Here is a 19,382-nt window from a genome sequence, read left to right on the forward strand (position 1 = left end):
AGGCTGGCGACACCGAGGTTTCCGCTAGTCTTAAGCGCCCTATATATAGAGTAGGCCTATCCTTGCCATGGATGACTATCTTCGCCTTTTTATATTTGTTCTGACGCTCGCATAGTCATGACTGGGTGGTATTCACCCCTGAAGGAAGCATCGTATAGTTTTGGAAAACAGTCCATTACTCACCTCCCCTACCTGTTCATTTACTCCTTCACAATGCTTAGGGCCCTAGTCCGCCACACGGATAAAATCCCGAGCTGTCGATCATCCCAAAAGTAAATGTCCATCCATATATCATCAAGTTCAACTTCTCCGTTCGTTTAGCCCAATCACATGCAACATCCGGGTTCCTGTCACACATTTCTACCATATGCAAGCGCTAGATCTGAGAACAGACTGAAGACAGCGGCCATTTTGAGAACTTTTATCTGCGTGTAGGTCAAAAAGCCTAAGCGGCTGTAAATGAGTAACTGGACAACCTGGGGAGTTTAGTAATCGACTGTTTTCCAAAATTTTACGATGCATAGCACCCAGCTGGGACTATGCAAGCGCGGTCCAAATATTAAAAAAAGTAAAACAAGCATATATAGTCATCCAGGGATAAAGGCTTATCCAAACATCACAACAGTTGCAGTAATACATGAAAGGACACATGAAAAGGTAATATAAAATGAAGAGCACTGTTTTAAGGAAAATAAAGAAAGATTTTTGAAAAAAAAAAGAATAAAAAACTTTCAGCTTTGAGATCGCTGGGAACTTAGAAAAACTGTAGGTTAAAGCCATGTTTACGTCTCAAGAAGACAGCCACATCATATGATGCGTGTTAAGAAATATCAGCCAATGGTACTGCTTATCGTAAATACAGAACTCATATACAGATAGGGCGTTCACCGAGTTACATTGCGCGTCGAGTGGCCTGCATAAGGGGGTATATCGTTACCCTCAAATCACAGTCGTGTATTCTTCCATTCAGTGGTACTAACTTTACATAAAGGTGTGTATAGCTATGGCGAGATCTTATTTTCTTGTCCAGAAATACTAAGCTGTTCTAGCAGACAAATGGTGATCATACCTCAAATACAGTAGTAACGACGTCAATACATATAGATCTTATAGATAAGTTGCATATGTATTACATAAACATATTTATACATATCAAAGTGTGAAACTCAATAGCCGTCACAAACGTTCGACATTATGACCTACTTGCTAAATTACAGCCCACAGCTTTGTAGCCATACAGATTAACTACTGAACTCCGAAAGTTTTTAAGAAAAATATTAATATACCTGTTATATGTTGCGTCATGATATGGCTGGAAATTTTTTCCTTGTTAGAGTTCTTGATGCACCCAGTCTGTGAACTTGTCACCTTTAATTAAGTTCACAGTTTCATATACATACATCCATATAGCCGGAGGAGAATTGAGTTGCACGCATAGTGCTGGCTTCTTTTATTATAAACAATGAGCTTAAGTTCGGATCTAAAGATAGAACGTGGCGGTATACAGGTATATAGACATCTACGGTTTTGTAGATGGAAGTGGGACCTCCATGGCCGAGCAAAATGACTCAGGAGCCTCTCACAAATCGGTCGTTATGAAATGAATTCCAGATTATGCTGGTTTCCTCTCCGGTTTTACTTGATTTTTCGGTTTTACGGATTCTTGTGGTTTTCCCTGGGGTATGCCCCAAACAGAAGACAAATGCCAAGTTTCACATTATTACATTACATATTACACCTTATATTACACCTTATATAATATTTTAACTGCAGGGCTTTACCAGATTGTGTAATTCATTATATTGTATTCAACTTTAAGGACTCGTTGGAACAGTGTTTTATGGGTCGTAATCTTCCTTGCTTTTGTATTTAACCGGCTTTAATAGCTTGAAATAATATACCACATTTATTTAGGGCTGGTGTGCTGTCATTAACCCGAACTGTGTCACAATCAACAGTAAAAAATTGCCAACAACTACACACGAAAACACTTGTGTTGTAGGAATACAAACTTGTGCTCTTTCCAATAAAAGTCTTGTGTCATAGTTGAACAACTTTATCTTCTGCTGAATTGACACAATGCCTTAGTGTTTGTGTTGTATTATTTTGTAACACAACAATGTGTACTTTTATTTAACACATGTTTGTGTTGGGGTAACACATTCCTGTACTGAATGAAACAACACAAGTTGTTGTGTTAGATTTTTTTAACACAAGTGTTTTTTGAGTATATGTTTTCAGAGATGTTTCCTAAAACCGACAACACCAAATGAAAAGTAGAAATAAATAAATCTGATATATCTCAATACTTTGAAAATGTATGCTATTTATCATGTCGCATGCATTCATTAATACAGGCAAGATATATAGATACATCCACCTGATTAAAGGTACGTATACACGTACTCTACAAAAACATTTCCTCGTAAATCTATAAAGGTGCCGTATTTTCATCCGTTATGTACAATAATTGATTGTAAGAATTTCTGCAAGTAATTTTCAAAACAGAAGTCCAAGTTTATGAGGAGATTCTGGGTGGAACATTTTGCCCGTGATGTGTTGCCAACTGTTTCTGAGAGTTGTTTAGGACATCAAAATTTGGAAAAGCCCGGATTGTCGGCAGCCGCTTCAGACATTCCATTCAGTGAGCGGAATGTTCCTTGAAACTCCAGTTCTTTTGGCGTCTTCAGGTCCTCCCTGTGCATGATGGAACAATAAACCAAACACAAAAATAGTCCACATACTTCAAAAATATATCACATATTTATTAATATAACGTTCAGATGATAAATTTTGTATTCTTCTCAATTAAAACACGGTCAACTTCGAACTTTCATTCAATGTATATGTACCACATCATGATAACCACATTGAAGCTCTGAAAATAAGACGTCTAACCAAATTATTTTTCCCACATATTTTTCACAATCTTTCGAAGTTGCATACATGTGCACATGTAAAAGAAATCATATTGATTTCACCGAAATTATCAGGAGCAAAAGCACGAAGTATATAGCAGAAGTATATAGTTCAGTGAAATCTTCAAGCCTGTGTAGTTTCCTCTCTAAAGCAATATAGAGGCCTCCCTGGCGTAATGATCCAAGAGCCTCTCACTGATGCGGCCGGTGTGAGGTCAAATTCAGCTCATGATGGCTGCCTCTCCGGCCGTAACTGGGAAGTTCTGCAGTTACCTGCGGATGGTCGCGGGTTTCGCCCGGGCTCTACCCGATTTCCTCGCACCATAATGCTAGCCGCCATCGTATAAGTGAAATATTCCTGAGCACGGCGTAAAAAAACAATCAAATAAATAAATTTAACACAACAAAAAGCTTGAATTACCATGAATTAAACAATTCACATCAAAACCTCCAAGGGGCCTCCGTGGCCAAGGAGGTTAGCACGCCAGCAAGGCGCCATGACCCAGGTTCTTCTCCGCAAGGCGGTCGCTGTGAGCTTCCCCTCCGACCGTAAGTGGGGAGGTCTTGCAGTAACCTGCGGATGGTCGTGGGTTTCCCCGGGCTCTGCCCGGTTACCTCCCACCATAATGCTAGATACCAATCAAATAAATTTGATACCAATCAAATAAATAAATAAAACAGTCAAAACCTCTAAAGGTATTTTACTGAAGACTAACTTATATAGCTAAGACATACTTTCCAAACTTGATTCCATCTTCGATTGTGTCCGGCAGTTTCCGTGACAATGTTTCCGGTAAGACGAGAGCCGCCAGTCCAGCGGTGACAGAAGCAGCTCCGAACACGATGAGCGGTAAGGCTGTCTCCATGTCTCCACCAATCAGTTTGCCCTATAAAACCATAAAGGACATGTTATAATGACGCAGCACAGTGGAAATTTACTTATTAATTGCTGGGTATTTATGCCGTGCTAAAGGATATTCCATGCACTTCTATGACGACGGTCAGTATTACATGGTTTGAGGAAACGTACAGTTCCCTGGAAACCCACGACCATCAGCAAGTCGCTGACAGATCTTCCCACATACGACCTGAGAGGAAGGAAGCATGGGCTGGACGAGAACAAACTCGACCGCATTGGAGAGATTTTTCTGAGTACAATGCAGACAGAGTACTTGATGCCAAACACTCACGGTAAGAAAACATACGGCTTAATAAGGCATATATGACCTTTCACTAAACCATCACAATACCATAGAGAGACAGGAGGAGATTTAATTCACAAAGGCATGTTAGAGATAAACAAATATGCGCACTTTATATTGCTATATATTTTACTTGTCATATATACCATCAATAAACATATACGGTAACCTGGTTGCAACCATAAATAAAAGCAGAAAAACTTATAGTCGTACAACATTGCTCTAATTGTTCATCAATAAATAACTACCTTACCAAAATAAGAAGATATGCGAGAATATCTCATCACAGTTATCATACTGCATGAATTTCCTTTCCTCTATTGTTGCTTTTTTACGTGTATGTATACATGTATATACTAAGGCTGAGGAATGACTGTTTCATTTGTATCCCGCCCGCATACCCGTTATAGCGTATGCCCCGCTTTCTACGCTGTCTTGACCACACTACCACAGATAGCTTGACCTTGAGCCTGTGCGGCGCGCGGAGGTTTATTTTGGCTTAGCCTCACCACTATCATCCTCGCGCGGAACTATAATCAACATTTGTCAATAAAATTGTTTCAGGCAGAATCATGTTGTGCTTAGTTTAGATAAGAGCATACATGTGTATCAAGTATTATCAGAAACAAAGGTTGAAACAGAGAGTTTGTGTTGTGTGACATCACTTCCTTCCTCATCACCATGACCCTGTGACCTCGGCGTTTTTCTGAACAAAATTTTGCTAGTGGTGGCAGTGATGAAAAGCAAATGTAGAGAGCGACGCTTGCGCTGTAAGGAGTATGCCCCGCCCATGGTGTTTATACAGTTGGAAGAGGCTGAAAAAAACTATCGTGACATAACACCAATAGTCCCAACCGACCTTACGTGCCGATAACATTATGTAAAACCTAATGTAAGTTGACATAAAACAAGTGATATTAATAGCGTTCTAGTGAATTCTGTGCAGAGTGACGTACCAGATCGGCAATGTAGGGAGCAATCATACCGCCGACTCTGGCAATCATAGAGCTGGCGCCCATGCCGCCATTCCTGATAATGGTGGGGAAAAGCTCAGAGGAGAAGATGTAGATGACGGCGAAAGCTGCCGAGGCGCCCATCTTACCCACCATCGCCAAGATAGTCGTCGCCCACTGATACTCTGTAAGAATGAATACATTTACGATAACATTAGACTTATATCAATTAAAATTTAAAAGAAAAGTACATATCCTTTTACACAGTAAATAAATAATAGATAAACAGGTAAATTTATTTTTTTGTTTCATTGGTGTTTTGTTCAAGAATATTTCACTTATACCACGCCAAGGTCGGAAGACACCCACGACCATCTGTAGGTTCTTGTCACACCTTTCCACCTATACAACCTGTGAGTTAGGAAGCCAGCATGTGCCGGACTTAAACTCATAGCGACCGCGTTGGCGAGGGGCTCCAGGGTCATTATGGGCTAGCACAATGGACAAAGCCACGGAGGCCTTCTAAACAAATAAATACATGCAAATAAAAGACAAAACAAGATTACGTCATTGATATAAAGAGCGTCCTACTGCTTGTTACACTTGAATATGCCAAAAACTCACAACCTGCATATAGGATCTTATCCGTAAATTGCACAAATTGCACAAAATGTGTAAATATATAATAATAATAAATAAATATCAAGGCGTACCATTCACTGATCGAATTTTGCTTACTTGTAATGAGTTTAAAAGCTAGATACCATATCAATATACACCGTCCACATTAAGGATAATTTCTTTCAATTTTCAATATGCACCAAATATGATCTCGAATATCGTTGTAAAATACACTCTGTATAACTTACATTAAAAACCCATGATTTTCTTCATGGATGTAAACTGACGGCCAAAAGAAACTTTACAAAGAGTTCAAATGAATTTATTTTGCCAAAGCAAAAAACAGGATGACTGAAGTTTAATACATTGAAAAAACCAATGACTTTAGATATTGAAAGTCTTGAGTAAGAACGGACAAAGCAGCCCTCAAATCGTTTTACAAGTGAACAAACAGAGCAGGGTTAAAAAATTAGCCATTCCATCTTGGTTAACAATGGGTGGAGTATACAAAAAGTTGATCACTTTTAAAATCAGTCAATATCAAAACCAATCAATATCGCGTGTGGCCACCCCTTGCTTCAATGCATGCAAAAACGCTCCGACGCATAGAAAAAGTCAGTCATGTGATGAGATGTTGTGGGATTCGTTGCCATTCATCCTGGAGAGCGAACGACTGTTCTTGTCGGGGGGGTTGGCTACAAGGTGTGGTCATTGTCATACTCGACGACCCATGATATCCCAAAGGTCTTCTATGGGGCACATATCTGGGGAACGTGCAGGCCACGGCAAGACATTGACGTCATTGGCGTCCAGGAAGTTCTGCACAACTCGAGCTGTATGGTGTCTGGCGTTGTCATGCTGGTACAGGACACCACGAGGTGACTGTTGAAGGAATGGCAGGACAACAGGAGGTAAAATGATGATGAACAGTGTTGTCTGTTCCTCTCCACAAATCCCACCCACAGCATCACGCTGCCTCCACCAAACGGTACCACCCCCTGGACGCATGATGCAGCTGTTCGTTCGCCTCTTCGACGGTAACCTCGCTGTCTGTCATCGACTCGGGACAGACAGAAGTGGCTTTCATCCATGAAAACAACACGTTGCCAATCACGTCGCTGTCAACGGCATACAATTCGAGCCCATCGCAACCTCTGGCGACGATGTTCGGCTATCAATAACTGCCCTCTGAATGGTCGATAGGCCCTAATTCCTGCCGACTGACCCGGTGACCTAAGGCATTGATTGACGATGACATCACTGTCAGTAGCGGCTCCTCAGGTGTAAGGTGCACAGGTACCCATCTTCTCTGGGTGTAGTTACCCTATGCCTGCCTGTTCTTGGGCTGTCCGATGTCTGCCCTGTCTGTCTGTAACGTTGCATCAAGTTTGACACAGTTACACGAGAGCAGCCGAAGGTCCTTGCAATGTGGGTATGGGTGGCTCCCAAGGATACCATACCCAGGGCCCTCTTGCGTTGTTCTGGAGTCAATCGAGGCATTACTTTGGGGGTTTTTAGTCAGCGTGCAAGTCCAGCACACTTTGTGTAACGTTTTTATACACTTATTACATGTGCAGTTGCGGCAATCCATGGGTCACATGACTTTTCAACTTTCTTCGTTGTCTCAAAACAAATTCGTGTGGGCGTATATGACGCTTGTCGCACATGGGAATATGCTTCGTACAATGTTTTCCTACAATAATTTGGTATTAATTTGCTGAAAAGGTTGGCTAAATTTAACTCACGGAGTGGTAAAGTTTCTTTTGGCCGTCAGTTTAGTGAAGTAGCATTATTCAGTACACATTTCTTACAAACGGATTTTCACTGCACTGAAACATTGGTTATGATTTTTTTCCGATGGTATCAATTTCCCTTTTACATACAGGTATCTGTAAAGATACTGTGCAACAAAATGATTAATAATGGTCGTTTTTGAAGTCTTCATTTCCATATAAATACCATAAGGAAGGTAGAGGACGGTGAAGATGGAGCAGCAGCAGGCGATACCACCGAGCAGCATGGAGGCGCAGTGGAGCCACTTCCGTCCCAGGCGGTCTAGCAGAGGCAGACAGAGAAGGTAACCCAGAAACTCCACTGCGACAGACAGGAAGAAGTTCAGGTAGATATTGCCGTACAGGTACCCACTGTTCAGAGACAGGCCGTAGTAGGTCATTGTCACAACAACCCTGCAAGTAAAACAAATCTGAAAGAACTTGATCGAACACAGCGACAAATCATATTATGCAGAGTGGGCCAGCGATATAACTAGTGGAGGAGGCCTATAGGCCTGTAGCTTGAAGTAACACCTCTTGATTTTAACGCGTTTCACGACAAGAGGTTTAATTCTGACATAAGTGAGTGAGTGAGTGCTTCGTGTCTAACATCGTACTCAACAATTTTTCAGTCATATGACGACGAAGGAATCCTTAGGGTGTATGTAGAGTGCCTCCTTTGTTGCAGGACGGATTCCCACCGCTCTTTTATTTAGTGTTGCTTCACTGAGACGCCTTACCGAAGGCAAGTAAGCTGCCCCGCCCGAGCTGATACGGGTCAACCAGTTGTTGCACTATCCCCGTTAGGCTGAACCCCATGCGAGGACGTTACAATTTCGTCTTTTAAGGTCTTAGGTGTGACTCGACCCAGGATTGACCCTGGATCTACCACCTCCCAATTCTGACATGAACTCTACTAGCACAAGTCATGTCCACATATAACAGCCATATAATTGTACTCACTTTCATGGAGAGCAATTGTTAATTCTATTAGTCTATTTGGGACATGGAATTACATAAAACACATTTTGGAGTAGAATTTTTTTTCTTGTTGTTCATCGTTTAGCAAAATTTAGCTCTGATAATATCCGCGAAGACCGGATTTCACCAAATGACGATATTATATGATATTCAGGTTTTAAAAATTACTAGTGTCTTTTTATTTCCGCTAATTTAGTAATGGAGTTGCGATTATTGACCTGGAACGACCATTTTGATTGATGGCTGGTACATGAATGTCTTTTTGGACACCTAGATTGGACGTACCAGTTTAGGAAGATCACCAGTGTTCTGATACAAAGCGTTCTGTGGGTGAACAGCTGCCACAGTCTCGCTTTGGGTGCCTCCTCCATGGGGTCGTCCAAGAGATTTGCCGGCAGCCTAACCTTGTTGACCCTAGCGGCCTTATCCAGTATCTTTTTCACCTCCTCCTTTCTCCCGTTGGCCAGCAGCCATCTTGGTGACTCGGGAATGATCCTGTTAAAACATTCCGTCCCAGCTTTAACAAAGCATGAACATCCAGGAGTTAAAGAGGTGTACAACATCACTGTAGAACATAAATGCTGAACTCTACGCTTTAGTACCATTTCCTAAAACCATACATTCCCTTCAGAATATATATATATATATATATATATATATATATATATATATATATATATATATAGGTACACGTTTTCATTTACATATATTTTATTTATTTATTTCAGAATCATTTTAACGCCATTTTTTGATACGATGGTGAACACTTTAAAGACAAACCAAAAGTTCCGCGGGATAAACCCTCGTATTTGGTAAGCTGCTGACGCACTTTCAAATGTGTGATATTCAGATATGTATTCCATACTAATGCAAAAAAAGGGCCCCAAGAATAGTAATGGCTGGTAAATCTACAAATGCCGTGCCCAAGGCCGGGTTTTGAACCTCCACTTGGTGTGTCTAGCGATTGAAACCAAGCACATTTACCACTTGGCAAGGCACTCGCATATCTTGGAGACGCAAAGTGTTATGTTAAGTATAAGTTTTGCTTGTAAAGTTAAGTATGGGACGAATTTTACTAAGGAAGTAGGACAATTTTCTGCTTTTCGTTACCTTTCTCTTATGTTACGTCGACCTCATGGCGCTATAACATAGAGAACGTCTTTCACGAGATAGTTTATAGTTTTGTGAAAGCGATCCCTGTGTGAAACAAAAGTGGGCTGCCAAATAAACTGAATAATGAAAGCGTTCACAACTAAAACATCCATCTTGGATAGAAATGACAACATGTGTGTGTAGAAATCAGTTACCAGTATATAAGACTAAGTTATGGAGGGTAAAACCAGAGCGACGACGAGTGTGATAGTAGCCACAAGGCTCACACGTTACAAGTGAAATCCGTCCTCGTCAATCTATACCTCATGTGCGATTTTCAGTCTAACTGTTCATGTGAATGTTTAGATTGTAACAACTTGTACGCCCCCTAGCACAACGGCTTAAGCAGAATTAAATTGCAGTGATATAAACTGCAATTTATTAGACGTCAGTGGTCTAGAATTACTCAAAAAGCTGCGTTGCCATCACATTTAAATCAGAATAAATCCAAACAAAGAAAACAACCCAGACCTAATGTCTAGTAATATTTCTTACCACCAGTACACCAGGAGAAGAGCTACTGGCACAGACATAGCCAGCTGCAGATGATGCCAGTCCCTAACAAAGTAAGCTACGAGCGCAAGAAGGGCTTCACCGATGACAAAGAAAAACTCGATTCCCATTCCAGTCCATTTTCGCTTTGAAGGTCCAACCAGCTCCATGCCTGGATTGTTAAACACAGACACCTGCCATTTATCTCACTTCATTACATGTTTTAATGGTGTGAGTTTGTTTAATTGTATTCATATTTCCATTTCGAAGAATTTGACTGAGGAAATATTACACTCAAATGCAACTAATAACAGTATAGTGCAGTAGAAGGACCATGAAACTTCATAGAAAACTGACTTTTCATTATTTAATATTTGCTTATAACTACTAACTTCGCCCAGATCAATATATGTACTTGGAGCCAAGTAATTTTTTGCATTATTCTTATGAATTTCACCCTAAATCCTTATACATGGTCACAGAAAATCGATAATGTAGAGGTTCTAATTTTTTCCCCACCACTTAACTAGTTTCATATTTGTGAAAAGTCACAGAAAAAGCTCTAGAAGATTTGGAACCTTTTCATTACTTCACCAGCTCTACATCTTCTAACACGGCCACAGTAAAAAGATACCTTAAGGGAGGTTTCCTGCAACTAAATGTAGAACCATATAAAAAAGCCCTCTGGTAGTGATCCAAGTCCAGAGCCCAAAATATACACGTTAACGTTTTCCACAGTATATCCCTTTGTTTAATTAATGGTTTTAGGTCGTTCTCGTGAATATCATGGTAACAAGCCAGCTGCAAAGTTTATGATTGGAAGGAACTTGGCAGATTTCAGTGACATCATGCCCCATGCTGACAAGCCGTCTGAGAACCAGCGGGAGATGAAACTAAGCACATGCTAAGTCTTTGATAACGGAGTACGACATGGATATACCAAAACTTCGGAAGACATTCGGTGCATGAGAAAACTTACCAATGGTGAAAGCGTTGAGGAAAATGCCCGAGGTGGAGGCCCCGTTAAAGAAGCGGACCACGGCAAAGCTGATGAAGTCAGGGACAAATGCTGTCGTTACCCCAGAAATTAGTAACAGGAGCACAGAGAAGCACAACACTTTCTTCCGACCTATTCTGAAAAAGCACAAATCGAGGAAACAACATTTTACGTGGTCAAAATTGAACAAGAGCGCCCTCTATATTGCTTCTTAGTGAGGTGCAAATTCGCCATGTATCCATTCATTATCAATCTTGAACAATATTTACAAGAAAAAAATACCAACTTAACAGAATGGATGACATTTCGCGCACAGATGACAGTAAATGACATTTTAGTGATCATGCGGATCCAGATTCTTTACCATTGCCAGACAGAACAGTAGTACTTCAATTCTTCCTTTCACCTCGCAGTAGTGACTTACATGAGGTCGGGGGAAGTCGAGCTGTAGTGTTGGGATTTGTATTTTAGTCATTTTAGATGCTTGTGCTCTCAGACAGCCTTCGAGTTTACTTATTTCATTGTTATCCAAGAACCACGAACACAAAAAGCGTCTGAATCTACAAACTGCGATAAACAAATAAGTATGGTAAACTGTCAGGAATGGTTCACCTACATGTCTCCAAGAACGCCAAAGACTAAAGACCCGACCAGCTTACCCAGCATGTAAGCCATGGTAATGTGAGATCTCTTCAACAAGTCATCACACACAAACGACATCTGAAACCACAGTGAAGCCCAACGTTAGACACAAGTTTGACTGGAGGTTGCCATCATTTTTGTTACGAACAACCGATGAGGTTTCATCATTTCAATCCCGGAAACATATGCCTGCCAGGTCTGAGCTGCTTCAGTCCTTTATGTGTTGTATGAAATAAGGCTGATACACAGTATCATGAGATAGGTATACATAGGTTATCCAAGCGATGAAATTCCAAGGAATAAAACATACACCTATATGGAGAATGCTGGCACATTTAGTTTTTGGCCATTGTACACCTAAAAAATTAATCTGTTTAATTTAACAGAAAGTCTGTTTTCTGAGTGATGCTAGAATGTATTCTTTTATTATAACATAATACTCAACAGAATGTTCTGTTAGCCTATAATAGAATCTTTACATTGAATTAACAGAATGTGTAGATTATATTTAAGTGAATAATCTGCTACAATATTGTAGAAACATTTATCATCATCATACATTGTACATGAAACACCTAGCCCACCAAGCCTTAATTATAGTCAGGCAAGATATATCACTGTATACCTGATAAAGTGTTTTATATATGTGAAACTTTACTGTCGAAAAGCAGAGGTATCTTACCTGCGTCGTGCCAGTTATCAGAAAATCCGATTGGTCAAAAACCCATCTGTCACATCCAATGGTTTCGTTGGAGTGTATGAAGCCCGGACCCCAAGCAGTGATGTTATAAATTTCGCATTTAGCATATTCTGAACCTGACCGGGAGTCTTTTACAGGAATGGTCACGTTAACAAGCCATTGGTGAAAGTCATTCTGGATTTCGTAGGTATCGTTGGGTAAACCAGGGATAGCGCACCTGTATGAGAAAGGCAACGCAGATGGTTCAGGGCGAAAAAAAAACAACAAAAAAATAACAAGATGACACACAAACCATTCCCAAAATGTGGCAAAATGCGCCCAATTGGTTTCTTGGATTCCAGTATATTTTTGAGAGAAAATGGGCACTACGCAGAGCGCCAAATTTAAACACATTAATTGATAGTTCTATTTACCGGATCATGTTATATACTTTGCATGAGTCAGAAGGATATTTGAGCTAAGAAAATCAAACATAAAAGAGTTTTACATATCTTTTGTATATTTTGTACCGGTGGATCCTGTGACCCACACGAAAGCCCACCCTAACTCAATTGACTGCAGGTGACATCACAAAAATAATTTTAAAAAATTTGTGGCGTTTATTCGTCGAACCGTTTTAATGTCATATAAGTAATTTTGTCATATATATAATCTTTGTACTACTGCACAATAAGTAAGAACTTGCAAATATATATGAAGACATGTAAGATTAGAGTATAACTATTATTTGTTTCATCGGGGTTTTCACCTTTTAATGTACACAACGGCGGACACGTTTATGGTTGACAGAAATCAGAGATCGAAGTAAACTACTGGCCAAGGTAGATGGGGCTGGATTGGAACACGTGGACGAAGTTGTACATGTAAACAGCGGTTGTATATATATATACTGTTTACTTCAAAGCTACGAGAGAAGGTGCTTTCTACGTGCTTCCATCCTTGGAAGATCTGTCATTGCCCGTAATATAATTAATGTATTTGTTGATTAGTTTTTGACGCAGTCATGACCATGCAGTGTTAGTGTAATGATCCTCATCTAAATACATTGAATAAAGATTGTACAATAGGGTTGAAGGTTTCGATTTCTCGCGGAAGGGCGACTTTTGAAATGATCGAATTTCTCTTTAAACAGTGCTTTTCTCTTCAGGCACGTCAGTGACTTAAATTCAACAGGCTCCATCATTTACAGAAACAATTAATGTTGCCTTAAGTTTTAATCGAGTGTAACGGAAATCTTATATTCATATGTAATTTGTTAATCGTATTTCATGTAATGCTGGAGGCTAAATTGATAAACATCCGAGTGCTGCACTTATGTATATAACACGGTTAGCACTATCGCTTTCAGATTGAGTGCACGACAATCTTCGTTTAAATGTGTGCACTTGTCTTCTATTTGGCTTTGTTATATGAATAATAATGCACACTGTACACATTCCAAACCGGTGGTATGTGTTTGAACATGCCAGCGGTTAAAAGTACACTCGGATCCAGGGTATGTGTACAAAGGGTTCTGATACATGAGGGTTTTTGCTGGAGAGATGAGCTACACAAATTCTTGTCTAACCACTATAAGGACCAGTCGTTTATTTATGTAGGGTCACACGAAATCCTAAAGTTTGATACAATGGGAATGTGCGCATACATACCTTACGTGGTCGTAACAAAGGCAAGCGCTACCTATAAGCTTAAAGGAGAAGAAAACATAAAAATGATGCCAAGTCAGATGAAAGAGCGTCAAAACTTACTTGCAGATATGATCTTTATTATTTTTCGGATTTTTTTCAAGAGAACAGGGTATTTGAAAATATTTTTGTGTGGTGAGTATTTGGGACCAACTTTTGGTATTTTTCCTGCAAAACACTACATCCCACTTAATATACCTGGCCAACCAATGCTGGCTTCAGGTTGGATGTCTAAATCGCGGCTCACCTGTGTTTTGGGATTCCCAGAATGAAGACGGCTATGACAGCGTGAAAACCCGTTCCGATGGCCGGAATGCAGAGGAGAAAGTATAACCATTTCTGATACGGTCCAAACTCGCCGAGATGCACCAAGAGATCGTCAAACTTCATGGCTGGCAGAACGTCTTTTCAAGTATGTCACAGACATCCACCTTATAAGGAGGACACGCGCGAGACTAGTATCCCAAATTCTCAACCAATGTTGAAGCACTAGTTAGGTCAGTGTATTATAGTACCCATACATACAGACGCCACTGTGCATCAAATCGCTTTCCGCGTCGAGCGGCCTGTATAAGGGGACATCATTGTCCTGAAATCATCACCAACTGTATTCGTCCTATAATACTATTATACAAGACTATAGCGGTGTATAGACATGTTAATCTCAGGTACAGAAGCACTATAAGCTTTGTTGCTGGCAAACAGCTATCTTCTCCAAAGAGCTGTTCGGGGCATATGTGATGTCTCGTGACAACGTCAGCACAGATAGGCCCTATATATGAGTGTCATATACTAAAAAAACATGTAATTCGAAGGCCGGATAGTAAAAGTTTGACATCATGACCTGTTCGCTAAAAGAATCTTTTGGTTGTTATTAATAGCCAGCATGCATTTAGCGAGAAGTTACACAAGTTCAGTTTTTAGCTTCTAACTTCAAACTAGAATTTGATACTTGTTCTAGCCTGAAGTTACAAGTTAGAAGTTGAAGTTTTTATCTAATCATACCAAATGAAGAACTATTGAAATTAAGTTTTCATTAAAAAAAAATAATGTGTTTAGTTCTGTTATTAAATTGTATTTTTGCCTTATCAGAGTTCTTGGTGTAACAATTTGGTGGTGGTGTTTTGAACGAATGACTGCATCCGTTCATGTTCTGACAACTGTTCACGTATATAGACATAGAGCTATGAGGTTTAGTGTCATGTATTATATTTATGTGCCGGTCAAATATCACGGTTTCCTTCGTAGAATAAAGTATCACGTTTCACACTGTTTAATTACATTGCACATCTTTTATAGCATTTATTTATTTGATTGGTGTTTTACTGTGCTTTACTTATATCATGTACGACTGTCAGGGTTACGGGCAGGGGAAACCAGTGTAAACGAACGTCCCTTATCAGGAATCCATGCAACCACAGCCCTCCTGATTAAAGGTCTACATGAGCCGAAGCAGCAAGAGCTGGATTTGAACACAGGGCCTCAATAACCAAGTCTGCCACTCTCAACGACTTTGGGAGGATCCGGCATTACTCACCTATACCTGTATAGACAAGATTTCAAATAATTTAGAGGTTTTATATCTCTGCTGCATTACATACAGGTTTACGTAATCGGTGACGATTTCCAGGCTGTACATTCCATACAGTTGTCAGCCAGTCAGTCGTTGGAAAAAAGACTTGAATTGCATTGAACGCGACAGCGTTCAAGGACAAGACCAACGAATATCGACTGGGTTTTAGTTGTTTCTGTATGCTTTTTCATAAACATAACACCGGCGCCCACTTAAATCAGTTTTAATATAAGCGATTAATTAATTAACCCTAAAACGGAAGTGACGCATGTGGTGTATGTAGGCAGTACAACAACAACATAATACTATACTGTCAGCATGCATAGATTATGATACAATGCTGCTCTGTGTTGTAGCTATTTGCCAAAATATATACGCCTATGCATCGGTCATATAAAAGACTTGTCTTTTATACCCACGCCATTCATTGGCTGTATTATGGGTACGGATAGTGTTGTTTGCATATAAAGCTGCATAAATCCACATCTTGCCCAGGATGGACTCCACACGGCATTTAGGTCTATAATCTTGCTGTGCAGCGTGTAGTGTTTTAATGTTTGTTTGCAAATGGCTGGATATCTGGCGGCTCGTCTAATCAGTTTTATTAGACACGCGTAGGTTCGAAACGCTTGGCCAGACAGCATTTGACTTGCTGACTTTTTACATTCAAACTATAAATCTTTTAGTAGGTCATATGGCACGGCATTTTATGTTAGGCTGTATTTCATTAGTTTTGGAAGCCTAGCCCGGGTTGCATAGGCTTCAGTTTCAGGCCTCCCGTTCACATGCACAGCGAGTGCACACGCTGGTCATCTTATAAACCAAAGTGACAAACCCGTTCAAAGAGTGTTTGAAATTTGCGCATAGGGCCTGTGTTGTGTAGATCAGAAAAGTTAGTCGGCGGTTCGCTTTAGACGATTCAAAGGGACCAGTCATTACTTTTTCAAACTTTTACGTTCAAATATCTCTTATCCTTTGAAATACACAATAACCAATTTTACACATTATACACTGTTGCGCTGCTCCCGTAGCTCATTATTCGAGCAACTTATCAGAATCAAATCTCAGACAACACAACAGAGCTTCCAATTCCGAACCACGCTGCCGACTGACACACAGGCAGCTGTTTAATGCGCAATTCGTACATTACATCATAACAGTCATGTGATAGTCATGTGACCTAGTTTCCTCGGCTCTGTGACAGCTGATACACAACATACACCTCTTTTGATCCTCTTTCACAGGACACAAAAGTTACCACCATCCGACTCCAGGGGGCGTTACAATCGAATCGCCGTCGAATCACGATATTGACACATTTTGATCTTCTATTACCTGACACCAAAGTTGACACTATCTGACTCCGGGGAGGGGGGTGGGTGGGGCAGGGGTGGAAAGAGAATTAGAAGTTTATTGTGTAAGTTTGGTTGATCTAGACCGTTAACTATGGTCTGTGGGAAGCAGATGGCGATTCGACGGCGATGGTCTACTGGTGGTAACTTTGGTGTCAGGTGAAAGAGGATCAAAAGAGGTGTATAGTGTTTAAAATTTGTTGTTGTATATATATATTTCAAAGGATAAGAGATATTTTAATGTTAAAGTTTGAAAAAGTAATGACTGGTTCCTTTGAATCGCCTAACTCCAACCGCGAACCGCCGAAGAAGTTTTTTGATCTATGTTATGATCTGTAGTAATCGTGGGTGTGCTGGAAAGAGCGTGATTTTAGGGTTATCAAACGTATGGTAGGAAATATTATATAATATTTTCAACTTTATGTGTATATGAAATATAAATGTTTATATATATATATATATATATATATATATATATATATATATATATATATATATATATATATATATATATATATATATATGTATTATCACCCACCTTTTGGTAATCTCGCTTCCACTGCGCCCAGTTATTTTATATTTGTTCATCTGATAATAAGTTACATGTACGCTACGGTACCCTATATCCATAAAACAAATGGTGGGCAAACACATAACCTACTTTAAACATAAAATATCTCAGTAAAGTGACTAACCCTAATAAAACATCGACAAAATACCATTATTTTATGGAGATAATCGGATAATAGGTCTAGTGCTTGCTCACTTATTCATCTGCATGCCTAATATAATAAAAGCAATATATAGACATGTGCCAGAACAGAGAGGGTTATCGATTATTAGTAAATGCTTGCTCTACACGAGATTCCAAAACATGTATGTACGTGAACCCAGAGTTAGCTTGATCCCCGTTTTCATCACATAAAGCAAATGCCTAGTATTAGTAAGCCCTATACGACATACGTGAAATGTTTTTGAGCACTATGTAATCTATAGATCAAAGTAAATTTACATGTGGTGTAATCGATGTGAAGCAGGTATGACTTGAACATCCGACACTGTGCTCGACTTTAACGAAGTTAGGTAATTCCTATACGACTGTCAGATACCATGCGATTTGGTGGAATAGAAGATGATCATATTTCATTGAAATAACGTTGTTAAAATTACTGATACTAAGTGCCTACATGTACATTATTAAATGACGTAAAAAACAGTTGTGTGGTTAGTGTATATTAAGCAAGTTGTGTGATCAGTGTATATTTAGTCACGTATAGGGTTTCCGCTAGCAAAATAATCAGCTATCATAAACATTACAATGTACAGGTCTGTAGCTGTATAGACTGGTTACATGTTATGAGCAAGATGTGAATTAATGCAGGTTTATATAAACAAAAATTAATCAACCGTATACAGCATACACTCATAATGAACGTACTTGTACACCCATAATTGAGCAAAAAAAGACTTTATACCCTAAAATACACCGAACTACAACCCTACCGAAAAACGGAAGTTGTAATGGGGGTCTGTGTCCGTCTGCATGTACCACACGCGTCACTTCCGTTTTAGGGTTAATTAATTACTCGCTTATATTCAAACTGATTTACATTTGCACCAGTCTTATGCTTAGGAAAAAGCATCTAGAAACAACTGAAACCCAGTCGAAATTCGTTGATCGTCCTTTTGAGTGACGACTGGTCTCAAATGAGCAGATATAGGCTTTCGTTCACTTGGCCACCGTGCGGTAATCCACCATATCCCACGTGGACCACACATATGTATACAACCACACAAGCACCTTTCGTTCAAGAGCTACATATGGCTGAGATTTATTTGACGTGGGGTACTGTACAACAGTTTTGACTGCTTGGTTCGGTACAGTCAGCATACCACACTATAGAAACCCTTGCCCTCCGTGGCCGAGGTGATTAGCTTGCCAGCTCGGGGCAATGACCTATAGGATCCTCTCACCAACATGGTCGCTATAAGTTCAAGCCCTGCTCATGCTGTTTTCCTTTCCGGCCTTACATGGAATGGTCTACCAGCAACCTACTGATGTTCGTGGTTTTACCCAAGGGTCTGCCCGGTTTCCTTCCACCATAATGCTGGCAGCCGTCGTTTAAGTGAAATATTCTTGAGAACGGCGTAAAACACCAATTAAATAAATAAATAATCACAATTATGCCTAACACCAAGACAAGCCACACTAATGAATATGCAACTTAAGACAAAATTTTGTGGTGGAAAGGAAACATAGGACAGACACTAAGTATAATGTTAATTAGGGAATTACCAGTGGAATGAAGAATGTTGGGTATGGTTTAAAAATCCAGAATCGC

At 39.9% G+C, this 19,382-nt stretch overlaps 1 protein-coding gene across 1 annotated transcript in view; it reads right to left on the minus strand.

The window, feature by feature from the left end:
* The window catches only part of LOC135461813 (organic cation transporter protein-like), a 29,797-nt gene extending 15,292 nt beyond the window's left edge, over positions 1–14,505 (minus strand). Inside the window, exons 1-9 of the mRNA XM_064739059.1 lie at positions 14,363–14,505; positions 12,413–12,647; positions 11,705–11,808; positions 11,071–11,225; positions 10,095–10,263; positions 8,733–8,942; positions 7,654–7,880; positions 5,077–5,258; positions 3,654–3,805 (exon numbers count right to left, since the gene is read on the minus strand). Coding sequence (XP_064595129.1) covers positions 3,654–3,805; positions 5,077–5,258; positions 7,654–7,880; positions 8,733–8,942; positions 10,095–10,263; positions 11,071–11,225; positions 11,705–11,808; positions 12,413–12,647; positions 14,363–14,505 — 1,577 coding nt within the window. The remainder of the gene's footprint in view (positions 1–3,653; positions 3,806–5,076; positions 5,259–7,653; positions 7,881–8,732; positions 8,943–10,094; positions 10,264–11,070; positions 11,226–11,704; positions 11,809–12,412; positions 12,648–14,362) is intronic.
* Positions 14,506–19,382: the final 4,877 nt, after the last annotated feature.

Source organism: Liolophura sinensis, chromosome 1 (assembly GCF_032854445.1).
Source record: "Liolophura sinensis isolate JHLJ2023 chromosome 1, CUHK_Ljap_v2, whole genome shotgun sequence".
Classification (NCBI taxonomy): domain Eukaryota; kingdom Metazoa; phylum Mollusca; class Polyplacophora; order Chitonida; family Chitonidae; genus Liolophura; species Liolophura sinensis.